At 40.9% G+C, this 26,674-nt stretch overlaps 1 protein-coding gene across 1 annotated transcript in view; it reads right to left on the bottom strand.

Annotated features, from left to right (window-relative positions):
* The window catches only part of LOC118343040 (dolichyl-diphosphooligosaccharide--protein glycosyltransferase subunit STT3B-like), a 69,641-nt gene that overhangs the window by 26,559 nt on the left and 16,408 nt on the right, over positions 1 to 26,674 (bottom strand). The window contains exons 2-3 of the mRNA XM_035681764.1: positions 12,127 to 12,235; positions 5,149 to 5,436 (exon numbers count right to left, since the gene is read on the bottom strand). Coding sequence (XP_035537657.1) covers positions 5,149 to 5,436; positions 12,127 to 12,235 — 397 coding nt within the window. The remainder of the gene's footprint in view (positions 1 to 5,148; positions 5,437 to 12,126; positions 12,236 to 26,674) is intronic.

Consider the following 26,674-nt stretch of genomic DNA (forward strand, 5'->3'; position numbering starts at 1 on the left):
GTGTGTGTGTGTGCGCACGTGTTGGGAGGGGGGGTAAACACAGAGATTAAGCGAGTCGAGTTGAATGGGTTATTAGTGGATAAAATGAAGCAGTCGGATAATGAAGATTGGGTTGAGACTTGAGAGAACGGCTTTGTGCATTTTTGTCGTGGAGGAGACGACACGGGTAAAGAGACAAGGAAGAGAGCGCAAGACAGGAATGAGCAATAATGAGATATAGGAAGAGAAAGCAAGGCGGGATGAACAAGAAAGAAGAGACGGAAAACAGAACATGGCAAGAGCAGAAACAATGGCAGGGAGAAAAGAAGACAATTAAAGGGAGATGGGATGGAAGAAAGACAGAGAGGAGGAAAGGAAAACGCAAAGACAAATGTGTGTAAATGAGACTGATAATGGGAAGCAGTGGTGCATGGCCAGGATGATTGTTTTTCAGGGTCCTTGCCAAATAGAACAGAGGACGTGAGAGGTGGTAGTTGAGTGGAGGGGGGATTCTTTTCGATGGCACTGCTTCGCTGATGACACATCACCTTAAGAGGCAGTGATGGCTGCTGTGAGGAACACCTGCCTCACTTGGATACGTATTGATCATACCGGCGAGATGACAAGAGGCCATTATAATGGCGCAGAGACAAAAGATGTCCCCTTTTACACATTCCCCGGTGTGAGACAAATGGTTATGGTGACAGTTTTTGGATGACTCCTGAAAAGTGAAATGGTGAATTTTAAAGTATTGCAGAATTGAATAATCATTTCAGATGGACACAGAAGGAAAACTAGAATGACAGCCCCCGGGGTTGTATGCCTCCGCCAACCAGTTAATATCTATGTCCGTCCAGCCTCATATAATATATGTAGTTTAGACTTTGAAGGAATTTAGTAAAATATATTGTGTATTAATTTTTCCTTCTTTAGATTAGACTGAATTGTTACAGTGCTCTCAGGGAGCTCCAGGGTAACAGCCTGTGACTGTTCTAAGGCAATAAGTTAAACTGTGCCTCTTTTCTGACTAGACTACGCAGGTCAGCCTACAAGGTTGAGCACCCAACGTATCGCAGTTCCACTTTGTTATAGAAGAGGTTGAGAGATAAATCCAAACAGACTGTCTCCTTCTTATAATGTGTTGTACGTGACTATGAGTGTCATTCGGTGTGATTTAGGATAGCTTAGATAAGTATAGTTACATGTTTTGAACAAATACCCAGTTGGATCCTCACACATATTTAGCTGGGTAAGTTATGGCCATATTTGGGACACTATTAGATCTTGTGGGTCTAGGTTTGTGTTAAATATCGCCCGCCAGGATATAACCTTCAGAACTGGGTTGGCACCTACACAGTGACTCCACTTGTACGGCTGTCTATATCCTCCTCGATCGAGCTTCTATAAATACTACTGTGCAAGTCATCAAGTTAGAGAACTTCTTCAATTACAAGTGAATCATCTATCACAAGATTTCCTTCTCAGGTATAAAGTGTATTTTCTGGCTAAATGCTTTCATTTTCTCCCGGCATTTTTAGATGCAAAGCCTATAAGGATCGTGATTAGCTAGGCATGCTCCAATGTGTTTTCTGAAAGGCAGAATGGATGAGATGGAGAGATAAAAGCATCTACGATGCTAGTTACTGTTAATTAATCGCGTTGTCGCAGTCAGCCTGGTGTGAAATCTAGAATCTCTCAATTCATTCTGAAATTATGAATAAAAACCTATTTTGGAGGTCTCAATGAAGTTGACCTTTTGACTATCACCGGCACGGAGGCAGAAAAATGCATTGGATAGGACCAGACTGGAAGGATAATGATAGTGCCAAATGTAATGTATAAAAAGGTTTTGCAGTGTAGTACCTGCTGTGAAAGAAGACACATTTACATAAAGAGGCTGACAAACATAATTCATTATGATCTGAGTATCATCACTGACCCTCCACTCTCTTTTTCTGTTTAAGTACATTTCCTAAGTACTTTTGGCTCCCAAATATGTACTGTACGTTCGAGGATGTCAACTCTCACAGTGACACCATCAGCTGTTTGGTTTCACTCTACTGAGCCAGTACACATACACAGAGCCAGTAGTAGTGTAATGGGACTTAAACTGTAGACACAACAGGCATGCTCAGCCGGCCACCTGGACACTAAACTCTAGGTCATTGCCAGATCAGTGACAGTGAGAGTTCAAAAAAGGGCCACAGAGCTGCCTGCAAGCACACTCAAGCATAGTGACTCACACTACCTTCAAACTGCATGTAGAGCTGCATTCATGCACGATTTGACAAAATGACATACTGGGATGTCTGAATCCTTGGACAGATAAAAAGGTCCTTTCCAGCCCGGCAGCAACTATACTGCCAATCTTGTTTGCCGTGACAAACAGCAGCAAGGCCTGGCATGACGAAATACCTGCATCACTACTTTTACCTGGATGAAAGCCTCCACCGCGCAACATGTCTTTACGCTTGAGCGTTAAGGGAGATCAACGCCTTGAAGGTAAAAAATAAAAAATGGACAAATAGCCCACGAGCAACTATAACCACTTGCCTGTGGCATGCATAATGAAAGCTCTTCTCTGTTCACTTACTGAAATACCCTTGGATGAGGACAGTTTTCCTCCTCACCAGCCTGTCTAATGTGTGGTGCTGCTACCATTCAGCAACGTTGTGCCTCTGTGGGACTTTACCATTGAGAATTTAAATTTAAATTTTATAATCCTAAAAACAGATACAATAGGATACGGAAAACTCTGAATTTCAAATATAAATTAAAGATGGCAAACCCAAAGAAATAATGAATAAAGTCTGCTGCTTCTCACTTCTAATTGTCTTCTTTTATGACTGCAACTTCCATTTGTTAATTGGCTAGCAGAGTTTTGCAGATTCTATAACAACCATATGTTTAATTTGAAGACTCGCATAAAAAAACATCTTTATGCAGTCACAGGTCATGTAAACAGCATCACGTGACAACCTCGATTTCTGTGACAATCATTTCTTTGCATTTCTTGTGTGGATAGTCTAGTCCTAACTCTAGCCTGAATCTGGTACTGTGCCTGTGCAGTAACTGACTTGCTGAACTATCAGCTAAGACAGAGCATTTATCCTGAATGCTGATGAGCAACGTTGTACGGCCTCTGAACACACGTTAGCATAAATCTCCTGCTGGTCTTGCACTGTTTTTAGCAACAACAACTACACAGCTGCAGTTGGTCAATAACAGGCAGGTGGCTTATTTGTATGACTCTTCTCTAATTCCAATAGGATTGCAGCATCCTATCATTTATAAATCTTTTTCTAGATAATGGCAAAGTCTCTGAGCTAAAAAAAAAGTCATGTCCTTGGCCAAAGTAAATTGTGCAGGAGTGGTGCAAATAAAAAGAAACAAAGAAGTTTTTACAAAGAGCGGGGGAAGGCCCTGCAGGTGGAGGCAGAGGGCTCCTTGCAGGTTCACTTCTAATAAATAAGAGCTGTGCAAGCTGCTACTTGCAAATCACTTCTTTACAAACAATTCAATCTTTTGCTTGATCTTTTACACTGATGAAATTCTGAATTTCTTTAACAGCAATGACTGTAATTTCTTCACCGTAACCAGCCAAAAACAGCTTATGCCACTACACTATTCATTCCTCTCCACTAGTAAGTTCAAGTCACATAATGCCCACCTAGAGAGTGGCCACCAGCATGGCACTGACACCCACCTAACTGAATACCCTCATTCGGTTTTATGAACATTTTTGTTCACTACATTCACTAGAAACGACGACAAGTGCTACCATCCCTGTGAGGCAGGAAATCTAAATCCAAACTCTTCTCCTGTCTGGTCCTTTTCTGTCTTCAAAAATCTGCTTACCTCTTCCCTAATAGTACTTACCTAGTTCTTTCCTTTCTCTCTCGACACCCCTCCCCAAAAATCATATGTTTATTGTACATTGTTAATGCAATTGAATTATTTCAAAATATTATAACATTCTATCTTTACTGCAACATTCCCTTAGAGCATTTTACATCAAATGTGTTTTGTGCTGCACTTAACTTGTAGATGTTGCATATAAATTGTCTTTACCACCAAGCGCAACCTGCCTCTTTAATGTCAGGAGAAACCTGGTTTTAAAGAAGCTGATTGCTTCCATTTTCAATACGCTAGTTATCTGGAAATATTGAGCTAAGTTTTCTTTCCACATTCTATTTCACATAAATCCTGTTCTGAGATTTAAAGTAAAAAAATAAAGCATGTATCATTGAACAGATACAGCTCAATACATAATGGAAAAAAAGGAAAACTCAATACTTGTCAAGGTCAATTCCAATAACTAGAAAAAAGGGGATGCTGATAGAAATGTTTGCAAAGCAGAGCTCTTCAATTTCACACTAACTGCGGGGCTGTAAGGTAGCTGCTGATGCAACTGAAAGAAGTGGACAGACTGAGGTTCAGTGAAAAGTCTGTTTCAGACATCTTGCAGCTTGAAAAGCTCTTTCCTTCCACCTGCTGTGGAACACTGTTTCAAAAATTCTCCTCTGTCAGCTGTGGAATTTCTTTGTTCTGCCAAGGTCTGCCTTGCAAAACAAGGATAACCTTTACAAATCATGTTTTAATCAGAGGGGGGAAATATTTTTGTTATATACAAAATAAATCTGAACTTGTTGAACACAGCTGTTGTAAATGTTGTAAATTCAAAAGCTGCCCTGTAGGCAGGTAGGTGAACCTGCTGTGTTCACTTCATGTATTTTAGAAAAGTAAGGTAAAGTGGGAGGGGTGTATTCAACCTTTAACCTAGTTCTTTTCAATTCTACGCTTAAAAGGTCATCTTATTGTGAAGGTTTTACAGTGCAGCAGGCTTCTTCCTGGGCTCCACATGGTCCGCAAAGATGCCCAGTGAGCCATTCAAGGCTTTGGATAAATAATTCAACATTTGAGGCCAAGTAAGATTGAATATAGGGCTACTTTTCTGGCTACATAAAGCCCAGCCCCTGAAAATAGAAAAACACACTGAGTCTTCACTATTGGGGTAGAAATGTTGGCAGCATTTGTTCAGCTAAAACGGATATATAAGCCGTCACTTCATTATAATGACCATGAAACACAATATCAGAGGTGTACATGAAATGACATGTTTGCCGGTATTACACTTTCATGTACAGTAAGATTCTGAGGTGTACATACCCAGAGGTAGTAGGTGAATTGCAGGGCAAAGATGGCGATGCCCTCATTGTCAAAAGAGCCTGCGACGGAGCGGGAGATATAGCCAGGGACAATGGCAATGAAGCAGGCTGCCAGCAGCCCTGCACCCTGGTTCCACAGCTCCCGGGTCAACAGGAAGGTGGAGATGGCGGTCAGACCACTGAACACCGGTGCAAGAAAGACACACACGTCACGGATGTGGACTGTAATGTGGAGCAGGTTGAGCACGTAGTGGATGAGGCCGGCAGTCACCATTAACCCTGGGTATACCTGAGTGAGGGGGCAGAGAAAGAGAAGTTGTGAGAACAAAGAAAGCCCTGAAGGTTAGGAGGGATGAGTATAACAGTTATGTGATTGACAGAAAAATAATAAGTAACCATTTTGATAATAAATGAATCTAGTAATTTGATTACCAAACATTTGATAGTTTTAGTTTCTTAAAATGAATGAATGTGCTGAGTGAATTTTATCTTTTATGAATCCATCAAAACTGAAAGAACCAAATGTGAATTCTTTGAATAGCTTGTTCTGTCTGACTAATTCTCCAACACAAAAGACATTCAGTTTGCAATTATGTAAAATAGCAAACCCTTACAGTTGTGAATCTAGAAGCAGAAAAGGTTTGAAATGTTTTGCTTAATGAATTACTTGAATAATTAGAGCATTGTCAATAAATGTTGCCACGTATGAGGTTCTTCAACAGAAAGTTATAATGAACCCTCCACTCAGTGGAAGCTGGCGCATGAATATGCGAGGCCTCGTGGCCCTGTCTCGTCTATACACGAGAGCAGATCCAATTAGGCCCTCGTGCAGTACACTGGCTATCTGAAGTAAAAAAAAATAAAAAATAAAAAGCACGGCTGTGTTTAATGTGTGAGTGATGTCCCTGATGTCCCTGATGTGTGTTCACTGTAGCCGCAGTCCATGCGCTTTGCCTTGCTACTAATAAACTCAGGTCTACACATCTCTAATTAGCTGGTGCCTACGAGTCCAAAGCATCATCAACCAATCTATTTCAATGAATATCAACCATGTCTTGCCTCTCGGCTCTGAGGATTGGATGTCTAGCGGAGCGGTATCCTGCCATTTACAAAACTACTCTTGTAATTATTAGCCATTTTGAACTCTGTGGTAGGGCCCAGGTCCTCAAAACATTACAGAGATGATTGAGATTCTTCATTATAGCCAAGTATTTTAGAGCTTTATCTTGATGGATAAAAATCTCTGTGCATAATTTTTTAACACTTCTCTCTCAATCAGCATTCGAGAATGCATTACATAGCTTGTTCATTAAGGAAATATCATCAACTACAACTGACAAAAGTAGTTACCAAAAATGCACTTGAGTCTTGTCCTTATGGCAACAAAGAGTGGCTTATTGGCTTGACAGCCCACTGTTGTTATGGACTGTCACATTAGAGGATCCTTCCTTATCTGTGGCTCAGGAGAAAGAGCAACTGACAATCGTCCTCTGGGGAATGGAGGGAGGGTGGGAGTGAAAAGGGAAATAAAAAAGGGAGAGGGCAGCTGGACGGGTCTAGGCAGAAAGGCACTAAAGTGTCACATTAACCGATATCGGCTCGTCTGTCTTCCCATCGGTGTGACCCATCTGAGTGCTTAGAGACTTAACGCTATCATACACAATTAATGAGGACTGTCAGGATCATCTGTCGGATTTTGAACAAAAAAGGAGGGGCGCAGTTAGGCTGAGGATAAGGATGAGAGAAAAGAATGGAGCCATAGTCAACTAAGATATTAGAGAAAGGCAGAAGCAGGCGGCAGAGGAGAGATTATAAAAGATAAAGAAGTTAGAGAGAAAGAGGAAGAAAAGTGAACTATAGTGGATGAAATGAGAGAAAGGGTGTGTTAAACACAGGCGGGTAAAAGGCTGAATCCAACAGACAAGAGTCTTGGTAACTGCTGCCTGATAGAGCAAAGGTGGTTTTATGAACTTAGCCTGGAGCTAGAAGGGTCACGGACCACCAGCCTGCATGAGAAAGGAGACTGACATTGTTAAAATGTCAGAACAACAGGTCTTGGAAAACAACAAGGGCCAATGTAACTTTGCAATTTCTAAACTATTTAAGTTTTCTAAACAAAGGCCATTGATGGTCACTACATTGTGGGCTATGAAACAGACTGTGCCAATTTGATATGAACCTAGCACTTGCCCACACCCCTGCATGTTTTAAAAGCATAGGCTTGGTGCAAATAAGAGCTCTCACACATTCATTTTATGATTTCGAATGCAGTGTGGGAGTAAACTAAATGCCCTTCTTCCCTGAAGCCTGTCTATGTTCAGAAATCATGCAAACAAGTGGGATTTTGACAATTAGCCTACACAGTAAATGAGTGAGTGGCTTTGTGTTACTCCAGCAATTACCATCATGGTGCCCTTGAGCAAGGCACCAGATTATTCTGGCAACCAATCCCACCTCAGCCATTCAAGTAAAGATACAGCAGGTAAAAGTCTGAAATGAACACGTATCCATGACTGAGCCAGCTGGTTGAACCTCTGCAGTAGCTCTGTCACATCTTCTCTATGCATCAATTCCTAGATCTTGCTCCATTTTGCATAGATTTGCATGTCAAATGGAGACATTTGCATTTAGTATGGCCAACAGAATGACCCACCCACCTGCTATCGAAATACCTGTGAACTCTATACGGCAGACTGTGGTTTACCATCTGGCAATAAACTTCTTCCCAGTTAAATACGGTTGTTAGCAGACCTAGCCTGTTAAAGAACAAGGCTGGCAAAATTCTAAATATCTTATTTTCAACATATCCCATGAAAAGACTTAACCCAACAAGGCTTTCTGTGGCTCCCAGCCTTAAGCCCATTGGTTCCTACTGAATGTGTAAATCTTATGAATAAAAATCCACTATAATAAAAGACAGCTGGGTATTTCAGTGAACGTTACTCAAACAGAGTAAATAATGCATTTGCAAGGGAATATTTTCGGCTGTGGATTAATACACAGTTGATGAGCTAGTGATTATGACAGTAAAAGTGGCTGGTGAATAGACTTGGGTGGCATCTATTTTCTGACATTTTACCAGGGCATACAGAATTTGCCAATATTTGTGTAAAACTAAAAAAAAAAAAAAAAGTATCCTGGAGACTCCAACTATTGAGAGTAAGGCAAATAAAACAAGGTTGTTTTTTTTAAAGGCATGGCAAGACTTCGTAAACATTATTATGAAGTGCCACAAGAGCTGACAGCATCTCACTTGCATGGCAGCTAACAGAGTCTTTGCCATTTTGCTGTTAATGCCAGTTCATTTTGGTCTTGGGGAAAAACAAGACATAAAATCTCATTTAACTTTCCTCTCTGATGTCACACCTGCTCTGCTGCACTGCATCCTTCTCCAGGTCAAATTACTTAAATTAGGTTAGCAACGTGACATGTAAAGAAACCCACTGGTTCCAAAACATTGTACATTAGCTGATTCCAATATGAACAGGATTATATAATCGTGCCTTGTCGTTTTTGAAATGACAAAACAGCAACAACTTCTCTCAGTGGAACTGGTGTGGAAACAATCATCTGCCGACACTGTTCAAGATAATATCACATTATGCAACGACAATATAACAACCATAATTGCTTGGTAATTGCAAAGAGACAATGCCAGACATATCCTGGCCACTCATCCTCTTTGCTCAGTCTTATCTGAGTGGACCATAAACTTGAATCTGAATCTGAGATAAATGTAAGACGTTACTTACAAAAACCAAGCTCTGAGTGACACAGCAGAAAATCTTGCATGTCCTCTTTTTCCAGATTTCTCTAGCTTGAAGATAGTCTGCCGAGCAAATCAAAATATTTAAGTAATGTTCAACTGGAAAATTAAATTACTTTCATGTCAAACTTAATTTGAGAGGAAAGCACCCACGTGTGAATAACTCGTTATTTGTTGTTTCTTTACTCATACATTCATGAAATGTCAATACAAGTGTACAGGGGAAAGATGTGAGCTGTGTTTGCTTTGTATGCCTATTTGTATGCAGAAGACAATGCGCTGTGCAGCCTAGGGATCTTGTAAATGTCATGAAAATTAACTTTAAACTATACGCCTTCCAATTGAGATTACCAGTCCAATCACGAGTTTCAGCTTCCACTCTTTGGCTACAAGGCCTAACACAAGTGGCCATGTACTGTAACATAACCAGCACATCCATTATTACAAGCTAGGCCTGTCATATGCAATTACCAATTGCTGATGGTAATTGCCTATGACAGATGACTGCTGATGGATGAGTTTTGGATTGCAATTCCTCGTGCCTCTTGTGCCGGAGTGAATACTATATTCAAACATCGGCATGTAGCGTGGCTACAGCTCCTGCCCTGCACCATCTGCTTGGTGCTGTAATGATAACGGCATCTGATTGCAATGCACAACATTAACATGCCTCGCTGTCTCGACTGTGCAGAGGAACTCTCCAAACAGCCAGCAGGACTGAGTTTACACTACACAGAGACAGGAAGAAAGAGAGAGAAGGAAAAAGACAGTCATGCTAGAGGCACCAAGGGCCAGGCTCTTCCGCCTGTCTCTCAGCTGGCCTTAATAATGGAAACATGTCGGGATAATTTTCCCCATTTATTTGGCACTGAGGACCTGGATTATGTAGTCCTAATGCATCATTAGCTAGTGCAATTACAGCTCAGAGTGCGAACCTGGTGGGTCCGTGCAGCTCGGTCAAAAAGAAGCTTGGGTTGTTAAAGGGTCGAGGGAGACGGATAGGCCAATGGTATTTTACTCACACAGGCTTCACATCTCACAGGATGCAGGGCTGAGAAGATGAGGTTGGGAGAAGAGATGCACAGAGGAGGGGAGGTGGGGGAATGGGAGATAAATTGCGTTGAATCGGCACGTTGTATTTTTCCACAGAAAAGGGTCAGTGTTGCTGGTAAACAGGGAAGCCATGGCAGCGGAGGGGAATCTGTCAAGTTAACAGCTCACTGTTGCTACTGGATTGTGACTTAAATCCATGCTGCCTGGCAAAGGCTTATAGGGCTCTATGGTATCCCCACACTGCCAAGCCTAACCCCAGACAACCCCTATACTATCCTAACTCCCACACACACACTACAGACTCACCACTGAAGACACATTTTTCTTGCATTAACCACTGATGGGGACATAAATACTGACTGCATAACAATGTCTATAAGTAATCCCATGCTTGTGAATATTTACAGCAAGTATATAAATCCATGCTGATTTTCTGGTCAGACATGGACAAATTTATTGTTGGTTACTTTTCTGTGGTATGGCAGCTGTAGGTACCTTTATATGGTAAGTATGATTTAAAGCATAATTAGATGGCTGACTGTACTCACTGATGGGTCAACTGCAGCCAGTTTTGTGCTACGGTTGCTCTGATTATCCCTTAATATAAAACGGATTGAGACTGCAGATTTCCCCCAAAAATTCCTGCCATGACGGATCTAAAACTTCTTCCATCCGTGCATCCTTTTTTTTTTTTGCCACTTAACTAGGTCAGAGTCACAATGGCAGCACACTAAGCAGGGTAGCCCACACTTCCCTTTTCTCCAACTCGCACCCATGGGGGATCCCAAAGTATTCCCAGGGCAGGTGGGATGTGTAATCCCTCCAGCATCTTCTAGGTCGGCCTGGTCTGCCTATTTTCCCTGGTGGACAAGCCTGGTCTATCTCCATAGGGAAGTGTGTAGAATTTTTAAATCAGATTCCTAAACCACTTCAACTGGAACTTTTTAAAAGACAAAAGAGCTGTGGTTCTATGCCAAGATGCTTCTGTATGTCTGAGCTCCTCACTTTATCCCAAAGGGTAAGCCCAGAAACCCTTGGTAGTGAAACTCATTAAAGCAGCTTGAATCTGTGATCTCATTCTTTCAGTCACTACCCAGGACTCCTGACTACAGGTGAGAGATCAACTACTAAATCCAGAGCTTTGCCTCCAGGCTTAGCTCCCTCCATAGTGAAGTACAACACCCACATCACTGGCAATGCTGTACCAATTTGCCTGTCGATCTGAGGCTTTATCTTACCCTCACTCGTGAACAAGATCCCAAGTTACTTCTACTCCATCACCTGGGCCAGCAACTTGCTCCCAAGCTAAAGAAGGCAATCTAGCAGAGTAGCGTGGCCTCAGACTTGAAGTTGCTGACTCTCATCCGCAGCGCTTTATAGTCTGGCTCAAAGCAAGCTAGTTCACCAGAGGTCACAAGTTTGATTAAGCCAACACCGCCATATCATCAGCAAAATGTAGTGGTGCAATCCTGAGATAATCAAAACAGGAAACTCTCTACACCTCAGCTGTGCCTTTAGATTTTTACAATTAAAACCATTAAGGGAAAAACCTAATGTCTGAAAATATCTTTGACTTATTACCATGGATGCATACACCGGTCTCATTCTGGCAAACGAGTATGGCACCAGTGGCCCTTGCATATCGTATTCCATAAGTGCTTCCCTACAAGACACCCTGGTGGACAAAACACACAATTCAATGGACAAATTCCATGACCCCTGCAGTATTCTTCCAAGATTAAAGAGGTTTCACGACGAGGGCGGAAGCTGCACTGCTCCACCTCATTTTGAGTTTCATCAGTCGGCTGGAGTGTCCTTTCCAGCACACCATTTTCCCCCTTTGCAAACCACCACTCTCTCTCCGATTCCGTGAGTGTAAGTGCCCCGGCAGAATTATGGACTCCCCAGGCGATGCGTCCTTCAGGCATGCACCAGGAGACTACAAAAGGGCCAGAGTACTGAAATGCACATTTGCCTGCAAGCTCAAGAAATCTTAAAGGGCATCTCATTTATAATTTATTTTATTTCACTTCACAAGAACGTTGTCTTTAAGTAAATGTGTATTCCTCTAAAGATACCCTAAAACGGATGAACAATGAAATGAATGAGCAAAAGTGTAAAGCATGCAGCTTGACTCCATCAATTTGAGGAGACACTTACTGTGCCACCAACGATCCTGCCCAGGGGATACCAGGCCCTTTCATCAAACCAGTTGAGGAACTCGAAGAAGCCATTTGTGGTGAGGTGGTGCGTTGATCTGTAGTTGAACCTGAAGCAACAGAATAAAAAGAGAAGAGGGCTGGCTGAGTAAGGCAAAGTAACAACCACACACAGAGAAGGAACATCCATTTCCAGTTATAGACCATATTTTGCCAAAATGTTACAGCTGTTGACAGACCAAAAAACACTCAACTGTGGGAGAGAACAGGTTATTTTATTTCCAGATTTTCTGAAGGCGGGCTGAATGGGCAGGCTGCAGAGACTTTGCCTTGTTAGAATAGGAAAGATAAAGCCTCCATTCACTATGTGAGCTTTTGTGCTGATGCCAACAACTCTCAGGTCAGCCCTCGGTTAAAAAATGGAGAGATGAAGGGCTCTCACACATACTGTGGCATCTTTCAGAACAAAGCTAGCTTATTGTAGATAATTCCAACTGCAACCACTGGCATGTGCTGGGGTGACAAAGGCATAAATGGGTATGGTGTCTGAACAGAGAATAGCAACCAAAAAAAGAAAAACAATGTTACCCTGAGAATAAATATAAGGAATATCACTGCAAACAGGCCTTGATTCACACTGTAGCTGTGGTAAGCGGAGGGGGGTTGGAACGCTGTCAAGCAGCAAAACCAAAGAGCTGACACTGTTGAGAAGACTGCTGCCAAAGAGAACGAAGCAGTGCATTTTCAGAGGCACTCTCTTCACTGCACAGCTTATTAATGTGGGCTGCTTTATGGTATGTTCAGACGCCCATATACCTCATGTAAGACACTTCATGCATAGAGAACCTATAGCAACGCAGAGCAGCTTGCAAAAGGACAATTACCTGTTCTGGCTGTCTCTAATAGAGATGTATACCACAGAGAACAAGAGATAGCATCATCCGTGTGACTAATCGGTTCTTTTACACACTAGAGAGGTTCTCTGTTTCAAACTATATCAAGTATAACAATATCAAACACCAACAGACATGGCTAGGTTGCTGTAAGCCTTAAATGTTGCAAAACAATGCAAAGCCACGTTTGGGTGTTATTTAGCTCTAACAACCATCATTTTTGTTTTTATCTTTACTCCAAATGCTTTCCTCAAGACCATACATGCAAACGTGGCTGTTGTGCTGCAACAGCCGGTGGAGGAGCCTCAAAATGCTAACGCTGCAAATTTGGAAATATAAAATATTTAGATATTTTTATCTGCATATAAATTGGGGATCGGCGTCACAATAAAGTGAAGAACAATCAAATAAACATGCATGTGGCAGTTTTTATATTCATGCACATGTAATAGCTCAAAAGAATCTCTTAAATTAAAAATGTAATCAATTATTCAGTGAAAAGTCTAGAAGCCTATGACACCCAAACAGACAAAAAATCTGAGTGATGTTGTGGTAATAAAGGCTGTTGTTAATTGTGGACTGGAAAGAAATGCCTCAGTAACACAGGCCTGTCAGCACCTCCAAACAAAATCAACAGCATTTCCTCGCTTCCAACTACTCCACAGCTTGAGATTCAGCCGTACTTATTCAGTTACACAAGTGTGTGTGTGTGTGTTTTTTTAGTGAATGCAAGTGAGAGAGGGGGAGAGGCAGCAGCAGAGTTGTCACAAAGCTGCTCGAGTGTGTGCCGCTTACACTCATGATCAGGAAAGTGTGTTTAAAATTGCTGGCGTGAGGTGCAGCTCATTAATCATCACAAGGTGCCTGAGTTTTCTACCACTTCCACGACACAACCTGAAAGCCTCAGCTCTCCTCCCGCACGCAGAGCCTCCTGCCTTGGCTCATGTTTCCGGAGAGCACGAGGTGGACAAACATTAGTCATTTCAAACCCAGTACTGAGAACGGGTCTCTTGTGTGCATCTTGAGCACCATGTTTCATTTATAACAAAATCCACTTTCCCAATATTTTTATTTTATTTTATCCCCACTTCTGTCAGTTTAAAGAACATTTCTAGGTGAATGGAACAACTTCAGAGACCCAAATTTGTTTGCGACGCGTGATACATGTTGTGTGTTTTATATGCAGATATACAGCTGTCAGGTTCAATACATTTGACAGCTTTCACTGAAAACCAACAAGTTTCCATGATATTTTTAGGATATTCTGACATTTTATTGATAATCCAGGAATGGAAAGCAATTTTCAAACCGAGTGACTTTCCCAATTCCTTGTGACGGCAGTTACTCAGTACATTTACGAGTCAACAAGAACAAAGTGATCGGATATTAGATGTGCACTATTCTCTATGCCTTGGATGAAAACAGAGAAAAAAAATATAAAAAATATATAACAGGTATTGTGCCTCTTAAAGTGATCTTGAAAATCTATTGAGGAGCTGACATGAGTGTACAAACTCATAGCTCAACAACCTGAGGCTTGAGGGCCTGAATCAGGGCAAACTACAGACTAGGACAAACAAACCATCCAGCTGGAACGCAAGACTCATGCAGAAAGGAATACATTGGCATTATACTTGCATCTTATTTGGCATATAAAATTCACCAAATTCACCTTGTTCATCACAGCTTAGTACTTCCATCCTCCATAGCTCATACTGCACGCAATTTTCAGTGGTCTAGACCAGTGTTTTTCAAAAGGGGGAGCTTCGATTTGAGTAAAGTTGAGGGTAAATGATGCATACAAAAATAAAAATAACAATAATCATAACAAATAACTATAATTTGTGCCTTTTTTTGCTAGCTTGTTTGCTTACTAGGTTCTAGCTATGTTGCACAATGCTTATAATGGAAAACAAAAATATTGACTGTACATTAAAGATCTGATTCCACCAATAGTAAGGACTAAGGAAATATATTTGGTATTTTTTTTTCTTTGTTTTTTTATATCTGCGATAGTTTCCTGTTTCCTTACATAGTGAGGTGTGCAAAGAACCACAATGTTACAAAGTGCAAAGCTACAGAGGCAGCCAGGTGTGAGAGGTTCTACCACAGTGGGACTTTGAATGCACGTGGAAGGAGGTGGTGCAAGCTACTTCTGCCTCATTGTTTTGCAGCTGTCAAATCAGCGAGGCAGAAACAAAGCAAATTCAAAGAAAGCATTCTAAAAGACAACTTTGTACGCTGCCAAGCCACATCCACAAAACCCGTTTTCCAATGATCTCATGGACAGCCGAGCGGAGTGCTTTATCCCTGCCCTTGTCACTTTGATGGGGCGGATAATGTATCTCTGCCAGGCACATTAGCAATTTAATGCATAGCTGCCAATATGGTCTCAGGCCAGAGAGCACATGACGACTAGTGCCGCTGCAGCACCTCGAACTACCAGCCAGTGAGCTTAAAGCTGAGGAACATCATAAAAAGCAGCACTCCTGGATTGATAGCTAGGAGGACGATGGAATATGGGCCCATATTTTAACCCAGATAATATCTCAAAGCAAAAATGAAAATTAGGAGTGGCATATTGTGCACTTTAGATCACTGGGGGTGCCCTGCAGGCATCATAATTCATTTTAATCAAGGTCCGTTTCACTGATGATCAGTTTCCTGTTGAGACAGGGCCATCATCATCAGCATGACTAAGTGGGCAGCATTGCTGTTTACAAGCCAGTAATGCCTCATTCAGTATCGACTTCATAATCAGATGCATCATTGCCTTTTCCCCACTGGTTCGCGATATGGTGAATGTCTAAATAGACTTTTGGTTCCAGGGGTGTAATCACCACCTTGACTAATTAGCCACCTCTGTCAAACTCTGAATGAATAACCTGTAAATGGGAGCATGCTTGGGGACCCAGAAGGCAATATAAACTTGCAATATAAACTTCACACAATAAGACATCCGTCAGATAGGCAGGTTTGAGCATCGGCAAGGTGTTTGGTTTTTTTCTTCCGAAAGGCAGCTCTTTCGAAAGTCTATAATGGAAGGAGCAGACCTTATGAAAACCCATCAGAAGGTCTAAGGTCAGCCATGACAGAAGGTTCCTCAATATATGAAGGGAGATCAAATGTATATTTATTCTTGCAAGTTTAAACAAATTAAAAAGTAAGATAAAGACAGTGGGCAACCAAGCGAGAGAAACCAAACTACAATTGAGCTTTATTTGCCAATTATTTCAATGTTACTGAACGACGGTTGCTGTGTCCATGGAAGTAGAGTAGAGGGCCGATTAGGCTTCCAGACAAGCCCTTTTCTGACTTGAAAAGGGTACGGGATTACATCTATGTGCAGCCTACACAATTTGCCTTTTAATAGCCGCCAAATAGGATTTTCTGGTTGGATTACCTGAGAATTGCAAGATAGGTAGGTTGCAGCCACACTGCACACTTTACTATCCTGCCCCAAAACTAATACCTCCATCCTGGTGGACAGGGTCACACTAACTGGCTCACTGGACAGCTGCCAAAGCTCTAATAGTGCTGAGTGTCCAGCATGCCTGCAATCACCTGACAAGATGAGGCATCCTGGCATATCATCCAATGGCTCTATCACTTCATTTGAAAGGTGGTGTGTGTGTGTGTGTTCCTGCTTGCTCAATGACCCAGTGAGGTAATTGCATTCTGTGGATGTGTGATGGTAATATTGTTCACATGCGACAAGACATGACTTGGAAAAATCTGAAACTAAACATTGGCTGTAATTACTAGGCTGCCAGAATATGCAGTAGGTTCAACGAGGCACTGTCTCAGTTGATGCGGGGTTGTTAATAGAAGCCGCAGCAGCAAAAACACATGAACAGTATCGTTAGGAAATAAATACAGAAATATGCAGCTAATTATTTTACCAGGTCAACCATTTCCAAAAAACCCAAACAGGCAAAAAAATATAATTATCCTAATTTCAATGTGTGAACATTTGCTGACACTGCAGTGAGCATTCCTCTAACTGAATTTTGAGTGCAGAGCTCATCTTTTGAGATAAAGATGTCCAGGAAGAACCATTTAATCCTATTTCCAATGCTACTGGAAATTAGGCAATATATTAAAATTGTTTCAATATTAAAAACCCATCCTGCATACTTGCTCCCTGAAGAGAACAAGACTGGCTCACAGCTCTGAAGCCTGCTGGGCTTTCTATCCTTCAAAGTCAAAGTCAAAGTCAGCTTTATTTGTCAAATATGCTATACATGCAGGACATACAGCTATTCTAGCTGGTCACACTGCTTGCACGAAGAAAAACATGTTAAAAGAAGGGGATAGTGACATCCTATGTCACAGTAGTAGCATACAGCCATGTATAATATCTTAAGGCCAGCAAATAGTGTATAGGCAAGTACAACAGAGCAAACAGCAACTGGGCATGGAAAATGTGACAAAAATGGGTGGGGGGGGGAAAAAGTCCTATGCAGACAATGTTGAAAACCTTGCAAGAAAACACTAATAACCTATGAACATTGGAACTGGACTCCCTAAATACGTAGTTGGATTAGCACTTAGCATTGGGTTGACAATAGTACATTTGCCCCACTAATTGAAACTTTTGTGAATGAACCAGCTGGCAGTAGTGCCACAACCAGATGGTTTCTGTTTTGGTGCATTGGTGTTGTGTACGATCTTCATCAATTCAACAACCACACTACTGCTTGCTGAAACTAATGGATGGAAATTAAAAAATGACATTGCATAAAGAGACATGATGGCATAAATGTTTACTTGCCATGGGGAATAACTATAATAAACATTACTGTGCTCCACCTCTAACTGGGACTACCCATTAGACAAAGAATAGCTATAAACTAGCACTGTTTATTTGCTCCAGTGCCTCCATATTCTGACAGGCAAAATAAAGATTCACACATAAAATAGTTTGGGCTGTAAAAAAAAAAAAGGGCTGTTGGGAGCAGAGTTATTCAGTTCTGAAATGGAGCACAGTCTAATAAAGACTTGTCTGTGTCTAGGTGCTATTTTGTAAATGTGTCGATGTTGTGTCTCTTGCATTATGCGCAAGGAAGCTTGTGGCTTCCTGAGATCAGTCTAGGAGCGTGCTACTTTTGTGCAAAATACTAAGTCGGAGTTATTTGAAGGCAATTAGCCAATGAGCTCTACATTTTCCTGACAACAGATTTATACGAGAGCAGAGTCACTGCTATTGACATCCTAATTATCTTTTCACAGACCCACAGGCTCTTATTCACACCTGTGTGAAAACAGCTTGGCAATACCTATCGCAAAGACACAGACTTATAATGCCTTGTGGGTCTAATAGAACAATCGATCTTGAATTAGGCCATTTTCTTAGCCAAGCTAGACAAGATGCTTACACAAGCTATAAGCAGACAAGGAGAGGCACTGAATAACAAATTATCCAAACAGGGTCGGAAATGCACAGTGATCAGGCATGCAGTAGTAGTTCTGAAACAGAACGAGCCTGAAGCAAGAGTGCAAAGTTTGTCTGATTTACATAAAATTAAACATTTGGTCACTGTTGGCAGCTGGTCAACCAAAAGCAATGAGGTCTGTAGCACATGAAATATAGCTATGAACTTCCTAATAGGACAGAGCAACTAACATTTTTAAGCTTGTTTTCAAAAGGAACTTTTAGTACTCATCTCTCATTATCTCTTCTGTGCCCATTTCAAACACTAATTGCAATCATATTACTTATATGACCAACAACTGTCATAATACAAATGATTTAATTACAATTTGTTTAAAGGTACAATGTATATAGTTATTGCTGTCTGAGTGCATCATTTGAGGAAAATAATGTACTGAATAAAATCTCAGTATGACCCTGGATAATTCAGATTATTCATGCTATATGAATTTAATCACAACCACAGTTGTATGATCAGTACACACACAGTACAGTACACCGTCATACCCTGTTCCAAGAAAAAAAAGTTTAGAGGGAAAGAGAAAAAAAGAGAAAAGTTTAGATAATGAGCTCCACTGGAAACCACACAGTGGTTGTTTGGTGGCAAATGAAAAAATCTTTAAACAAATGTGTACAATACTTGGTAGAAAGGGACAATTGTGAGCATTTAACCTTCTGACATTAGGAGGAGTCCTGCTGCTACTGCTGCCAGAAGAGGACACAGGGATGTGGAGGTCTTGAAAGACACAGAATCATTTCACGCTCCATTGCTTTCTGCATTTTGAACTACACAACTACAAAAGGATTAGTGATCTAAACAAAGCAGGTGCTCGGTGTCATCTAACTGCTCTCTGTGATAAGATCATGCAGAAGAATGTGGCTGGTCAGCTGAGTCCAATAAAGCCAACTGAGACAAATCCTACAACCAGAACATTTCTACTTCCTATGAATAACACCAAAGGCGATACGAATAATAGCCTTTTTATGTGTGATGTGCACAGTGTGCCTGAGATAAAACACCACACTGCCTCTACCAGGATCTTCCTATTGCGGACATACAACAAATTTATGATTGACGTCTCAGTGAAAACACAAACTTAATGCACAACAGCAGAATGTAGGATGGATCAAATGTAGTGTTGCGTTAGTAATACAGTGGGAGAATTTAGACTGGAGAAAAACAACTGCAGCTGCTGAGACAATACTTGTTCTATGCATGTTTTTTTCCCCAACGTACGAGACAAAAGAAAACATTTCTTGATGCCTATATTTTCTGTTCCTCCTTTATATGTAAATGGAGGTAGACAAAACATAATATAGCAACATTCTTAGTACACTCTCCTCCCTTACAAAAATTCAACATTACATTGAAATTACATTTCACAAAAGGTGCATTTCATTCATTGTATGTAAAAGAGAACTTTTAGTACTTTTTAGAGTAACACAGCATGTGGTGAGTGTGGACATTTATTTTTAAAGCACCCTAAAATAGGTTGTAATAAAAGGGAACAAACTGAGACTGGGGGTCAGCTCTTATAGGCAAGGTGGAGATTATCAGCACTTGCAAAACTGTAGGCTGATGTGCAGGGAATCCATCAATGACAAAACCATTAAGCAACTGTGCTTTCTGCGTTCAATAACACAATACAGAGGTGGCCATACGGCATACAATTAACCAACTGGAGCTGGAGGTTAGTATTGATTAGTAATTACAGAAGAAAGATGAGAAATCTGAGCCCCAACAAGTATTGGTTTACCACCACAGCAATTACTGTGCAGAATGTACAGTATAACAAGATTAGGCAGCATCCCTTACACCCGTACACACTTATTAAATAGAGTGCAAAACAAAAACCTAGCTAAAAGAGAAAGTTTGACTGATTTTACCTTGATCAGTCTTCAAGTTGCTCTTACAGTAGACTTAATATTCCACTGCATGATTGCAGAAACGCAGCCAAATCTGTCAGCGTTCAAAGCAAACTGATCATCTTTTTAAAGATTAAGCTCCTCTTAGTTTGGGCTATATGAATGAATATATGAATTCCCCACAAAGCTTAGCTTCCCATCTCCTCAGAATGTCCTTGGATGGGCATAGACTGGACAAAGCAGTGGGTAAATAAACAAAGCATTCACACATCAATCCCTCCCCAATGAATGATCAGGATTAAAACAATAAACCTACCTACAGCAATGAATTCTTCTCTAATTTACTGAACATATTTGGGTCATCTTCGTATTCCCTTCAGTAAAAGGCAAGATTTAGCAGAATGATGTTGTTATTGTTGAGCAACTGAAATACCACTCCTCAACCACTAAGATTATAGCATTTAAACAAGCACACATTACAATAGTTTTGCCAAACTCTAAAAAACAAAATGTCAGCTGCTTGCTAAGTGATATCAGTGATGAACTGGTGTAATTCATTTGCAAAAACCTGCAGCTGAGGAACATTTCACAGGTACTACGATTTATGTGGTAAATCCATGATCTTGAGCCAAAACAATAGTTTCAAGACCTGAAGCCATCCATCCGCATTGGATGTCTGATGAATATGTTGAGTTGACAAGAGATGAGTGGACTCCAATTGTAACAGATGTTTCCATGACAGTCTCTGCACACTACATGGACGCCAGATGGAAAATTAGAAGCGTGGTTCTTAGCACTGGAGATTAAGAGCATGCACAAAGAGTGTCAGTAACTGCACTGAAATGAAAAGAAAGCCATTGAAACACTGTATATTTCGAGTCCACGGTAGTTCACTTTTCACAGTCAAAAATGGATGCCTACCTCTGAGAGACCAAACAGAAGCAGCTCACAGTTAAACCATGAAAAATGTTGAAGGTTTTTCCCCACACGGACAGGACAAACGGTCAATATTAAACACTCCTTTAGGAAATATTTACAGTAGCCAAAGCCCTTTCAAAATTAAGGTACCCAATGATTTCACTGTTGAATTAATTTATGGTTTTAGCGTATTATGTGTAAAATTAAATTTCTGCAGGCATTAGAGGTATTCAGATCTCCCTAGCTGGAAAATAAATTAGACCTAACTCCCTCAAATATGCTCAACCACACACTTTGCTAAAATTAAAACATATCAAACACAGACAAGCCAAAGGCAAGAAATAAAGTAAACTACAATTTCTGTCACTGAACTTTGAAATGCTGTTATCAGTATGTCAGTGAATCATTTTTTAACCTTAAAGCGGCTATAATCAATGTTTTATAATAATGTATCAAATGACAAAATGTGACACTGAAGGGGGCAGCTCGAACCTACAGAGAATGATCATCCAAATCTGAAACTCCCTTCGGCTTTACAGAGCATTACGCTGTGTTTCAGCTCGCTGTTTAACTGTCTGGCTGCAACCTGTTAGCATCATAGCGTCATTTTCTGCCGCAGCTCTAAAAGCCCACGCTGTACACCACATGCTCAGCAACAAGCGGCAGACAGACACAGTTAGAGACCAACTGGTAAACATAGTGGAGCGATTAGCAACTAAAGAGTCAGACACCTCCGGGGGAGTTGGTAGAGACTGAAAATAGAGCTAAAAGAGAATTGAATTTTGACATTTTGTATGTGTGCAGAAACAGCCTATATTTACATCCCAATGGATGGTAATATAGCTATGTTACTGTTGGATGTGTACATGAGCAACTGTTTGCTAATGGTTTGCCATATCATTCCAACCATTCTGATTGGATAAGAGCAAATGTGAAAATCTGTTCTGGTGGTTTATTGATAAAACAATGGACATTAGCGCATGAAAGACCAGCAGACACAGTGAATTACCATTTTGTTTAAGTGCACATACTGACAAGTGTTAAAGAAACTTAAAACATTCTCATTCAGTTTTTTTCTTTAACCACAATTTCCAAGCCCGCCCTTAAGGTCAGAAAATTATCTCCCTAAACTCTTTAAAAGCTGCAGGAACAATAAGCCAAGCTATACATAATGCTAGATTTTGAATTATAAGCGTTTTTGAAACGTTGACAGTGATTCAAAAGCAACTAAAGATTTGTACTTTAAGTACATTTAAAAGGTAAGGAGGGGGATAAGAAATGTGATGTTCCCAAAAGCACAAAGTCACTGAATTTCAAAAAGCGGCATGTGAATCAAAGGAAATGGATGAAAGGCATGCCAATTCCACATTTAGCCAAGAAGTCCACTGGGGCAGAGGCTTCTCTTTTATCAAAACCCACTGTTACCATCGACCAAAAATAGGGAAAGCACTGGGAGAGCCAGGCAGAAACAGCAGGCAGCAGTGAATCCCAGAGATAGAGAGTAATTACTCGCACACAAAAAGCTTTGCTGTCATAACGGGCGGCTAATCAATTGGATATCACAAACACAAACACCAAGGACAAACAGCAGCAATAATTACAGGCCTAATCATCACAGACTGAGATCTCTATTGAAGGCATTCGCAAAAGAACTCACATCTGAATGCCTCATCATGATTTGAAAATAAAACAGCGCAGGTTCACTCTAAAGTTTCTCATTTAACTATTGACGAGGTGTAACGACGAAGGCAACTAACTATACATGTACAACTCCTGATGATGTAACAGCCCTCAATTTGTTGGGAAGGAACTCTCAAAGGCTGTATTACTTAGAAAGACCAGTGCGTTTTGGAGCTCGAGGCTGAAAATCCTGCAGCGAGGGAAAACCGAGGCCACGTCATTAACAGCTCAAAAATCATCTTCTCTTCATCCAAACATCCACCTGCTGTGGGAAAGCAGGACACGGGGAGAAAAGCCTCTATTAAGACACAACAATGGCCAGAAATGAAACCATAAAACTAGATGTTAAAAACACAGCTGTGGACAATTACGCAGTCTACATACAATTGATTCCCCTGGACAAAAAAGTTGTTATTGCTCCGTCTTTGAGCGTAACGGCTTTGCTATGAGCTGCAGAGTCACTAAGACAGTAGAAAAAGCCTGTAAGACATTTACGCCTCATTGGCTTAAATATCAGTGGAAGGCGCTCAATAACACTCCAGTCAAAATGATAGTGAGCCCTTTACACACCCTCGCTCTGAAAACTCGGCAATCATTTGTACAGTGCACCTACATCATAATACAAGTCACTGCTGCCCCAAAGCTGCCATATCTGCACGAATGGGCTTGCTGCTATGGTTCCGAAATCCTTAGGGGTCAAAATTTACTGCCAGGGCTAAGTAATTATACACTGTCTTCTGTACCACTGTGGTCCCTTCATCATTATTTCCAAACACATGGCTGCCTCTGCTGTTTCATATTCTATGGCAATGAGTTAATGGAGGAGAACAGAGGGGAGTGCTTCTCTCCGCCGCTCTTCTTTCTCTCTCTTCCTATAGTGGTGACAAAGCAATGTTTCATTCTTCCACGGGAGAGTCTTAGAGGAGGTAGAAATTCCCAAATCGTATAGCCTCTTGAGCACACAGAGCACAGACACATGATGTCTGTGTTTCCTACTGTAGCAATCCAACTAACTAGCTAGCCTCGGGTGTATGAGCTTTTTCTTTTTTCTTTTTTTAACTTGCATGGAGCAGCAAGTAGCTGGTTCATTCAGAATAAACTTTCCAGAGAAAGACACTCTGCTCTTTGAATAGCAAAAAGATGTCAGCCCTCTGAGACTTGAACGCACCTTACAGATAAGCAGGGCTCAGTGGAAAAATCAACAAGTTCTTCATGCACACAATGAAGACAGACGACTAGCTCTATGAGGATTGATTCCTTTTTTTAGACGATTTTTCTCTTTTTTTTTTCACAGGAACAGAAATGGTCTTGGTCTTTGTTTAATAAAAGGCATGATTATTTTGACTTGTTTTTATCTGATTTGACCAAACACAGCACTAACATAATAATATATGTCGCTATTCTAAGTGCAGTTTAAATTGAATGGCCTTTTTTTAGTATAGCATTTAGATCTACTGTGTCTTCCTGTAGGTTTAAAAAAATCTGCAACAAAGGGCTGGAAATAGAATCTTGTCTATGTATATACCAGTCAGCATGCCATTGTTATCCGTCTGTGTCAATGAGGAACCTCTGTGGAAATAACCCATTAAAACATATCGTTTAAACCCGCCTTTGAATAAAGCAGTAAAATCAAGTCCTCTACCGTATGATGACACTGACTGACAACCAGGCAGCCGCCTGCGACAAACAAAAAGGAGCCACAGACTAAATGCCCACAGTTTCTAGTGACTCATTCTTAGTCTCTTTTTTTCCTGCTAGCATGGCCCACATTTTGTGCTGCACCTTGGCTTAATGAACAACACAACAAACAAACTCCCAAAGTGATAAAAGAACTCTTTTGGATCTTTAGGCAAGATAGATTGCTTAGTCATCTAAAATTTACTTTAAGCTTTTACTCTTTACTAAATTTACTAAGCTCTTATTTCAGACACTGAATGTGTGGTCAATTTTCTTTAATAGCACCACTGATACTACACTATGTATGTATGCATGCAGTGTTAAACTGTGTTTGGAGAAACAAGATAGGTGTAAAGACTAAACCATTCTGTTGACGGACTGCACAAACACTATTTGCATATCGAGCGATTTCCTCATTTGAGGGCCCATATTAACTTCCATTAAATTTTTGTTTAAGCTAACTAGTGAGACAGAGTACACTACTCACGCTTACAAAAGCTACCACCAGTTCTTCAGTAATCCGTGACTGACTCAGTGTAAACAATTCCAGCAATTAAAGGCTTTTTGCTCAGTTACTTTGATGGACTGATAAACAGATGTAGGCACTGTTATGCATTTTGAGCAGTACACACAAATCACTTCAGATTACTTTCAGTGATGATATTAATTGCTCATTTACTCCATGGTAGAAAAAATATTTGTTAAAAAAAAAAAAAAAAGAATGAAAAGACTTCCTCAAAAGAGCCATTGTCAGATCAGGTCTCCTTTGTACAAGCTCGAGAGGAACAGAAGACAACACAGGCAACATGAGCTCAGTGCATGCAACCCCAAAGAACGGTTGTTTGATGTACGAGCCCTTAATGATCCACGCAATCTAATGAGCAACCAGCGCCGAATACAGATATCGCCACAGGGGGCTTCACGACTTTGTAAAACACAGAAAAGGCAACTCGTCATAACTGTGACTCTGCATGCATAATTGCACCAGAGGAAGAAGGCATTGATTTGTTTGGTGGGGGGCAAAATTGCTTTGGTAATTTCCAGTAGAGGAAAGACAATGAGTCTTTTGTTATTCCTCCAATTAAATGTCACCCCAGACATGGTGAAGCGTCCATGCTTTAAGGCTTCAGTGCCAAGGATGAAGGATTGCTCTTGGCTAAATGGAGAGTACTGTAGCTGTATGCGCCACTGCTCATCATTTAGGCCGAAGCATCCCAAATGCATCTAAGTACAGGGATGAGTTTTGTTCAGTGTCTGAGGAAGAGCGTTTAAGGTCTGAACTGAGTAAAACTGGAGAAACCTGCTCCAGATCCTCCAACATGAATGATAAACCAAACCAAATACCTGTTCGAGTTGCTGTATGCGTTGATGTTCATTTATCAGCCTTATTCCCATCAGTGTACTATTGCAAGCCGCTTCCTGTTTCCATCAAGCTGCTACAGTTGCCCTACTGCCTGAGGTTATCACTAAAATAAACTAACAAAAGGAGAAAATGATGTCAACAACGACACAACTTACTTATAATGCGCATCAAAGCTAGGCTAAACAAGAGGTCAGAACTACAATGACACGAACATGGTGTCTACAAACTCTGTATGAGCAGGAATGGAATCACTTATTTTACACTGAAAACATTCAGTTGCCCTAATCTGACTTTGAAACTTCAGCAGAGATAAAAATCAAGCAGCACAAGCACTCACAGATAATGTATCTGTGTGAAATGCGCAGAGATAGCATCTTAGTAGAAAACGGGGCTCCAGGCAAAGGGAATACATAAAAGGCAACAATGAGCTCATCCTGGATGAAAACTCCACACTTGATAGATTTGCAGTGGGGAGAGCAAGGGCTTCCTTTTGCAGTCTTGTCTGGGTAGCAAATCTCCAAAATTCCAGCCAGGGGGGAAAGGGCCCAGCACCCTATTACAGGGAGCCTGAGAGATGGGACAGCAGTTCATTTGCAGCCAAATTCAGCTTTTGTCTAGAGGGCTCCATCAAATATGGCCCAACATTCGCTGGGTGTGTCATAATGACATTACGCTAGCTCTAGCTGCAGCAACTGCAGGTAGGGTGTGTGTGTGTGTG

Source organism: Morone saxatilis, unplaced genomic scaffold (assembly GCF_004916995.1).
Source record: "Morone saxatilis isolate NCDOM2014 unplaced genomic scaffold, NCSU_SB_2.0 Contig9, whole genome shotgun sequence".
Taxonomy (NCBI): Eukaryota; Metazoa; Chordata; class Actinopteri; family Moronidae; genus Morone; species Morone saxatilis.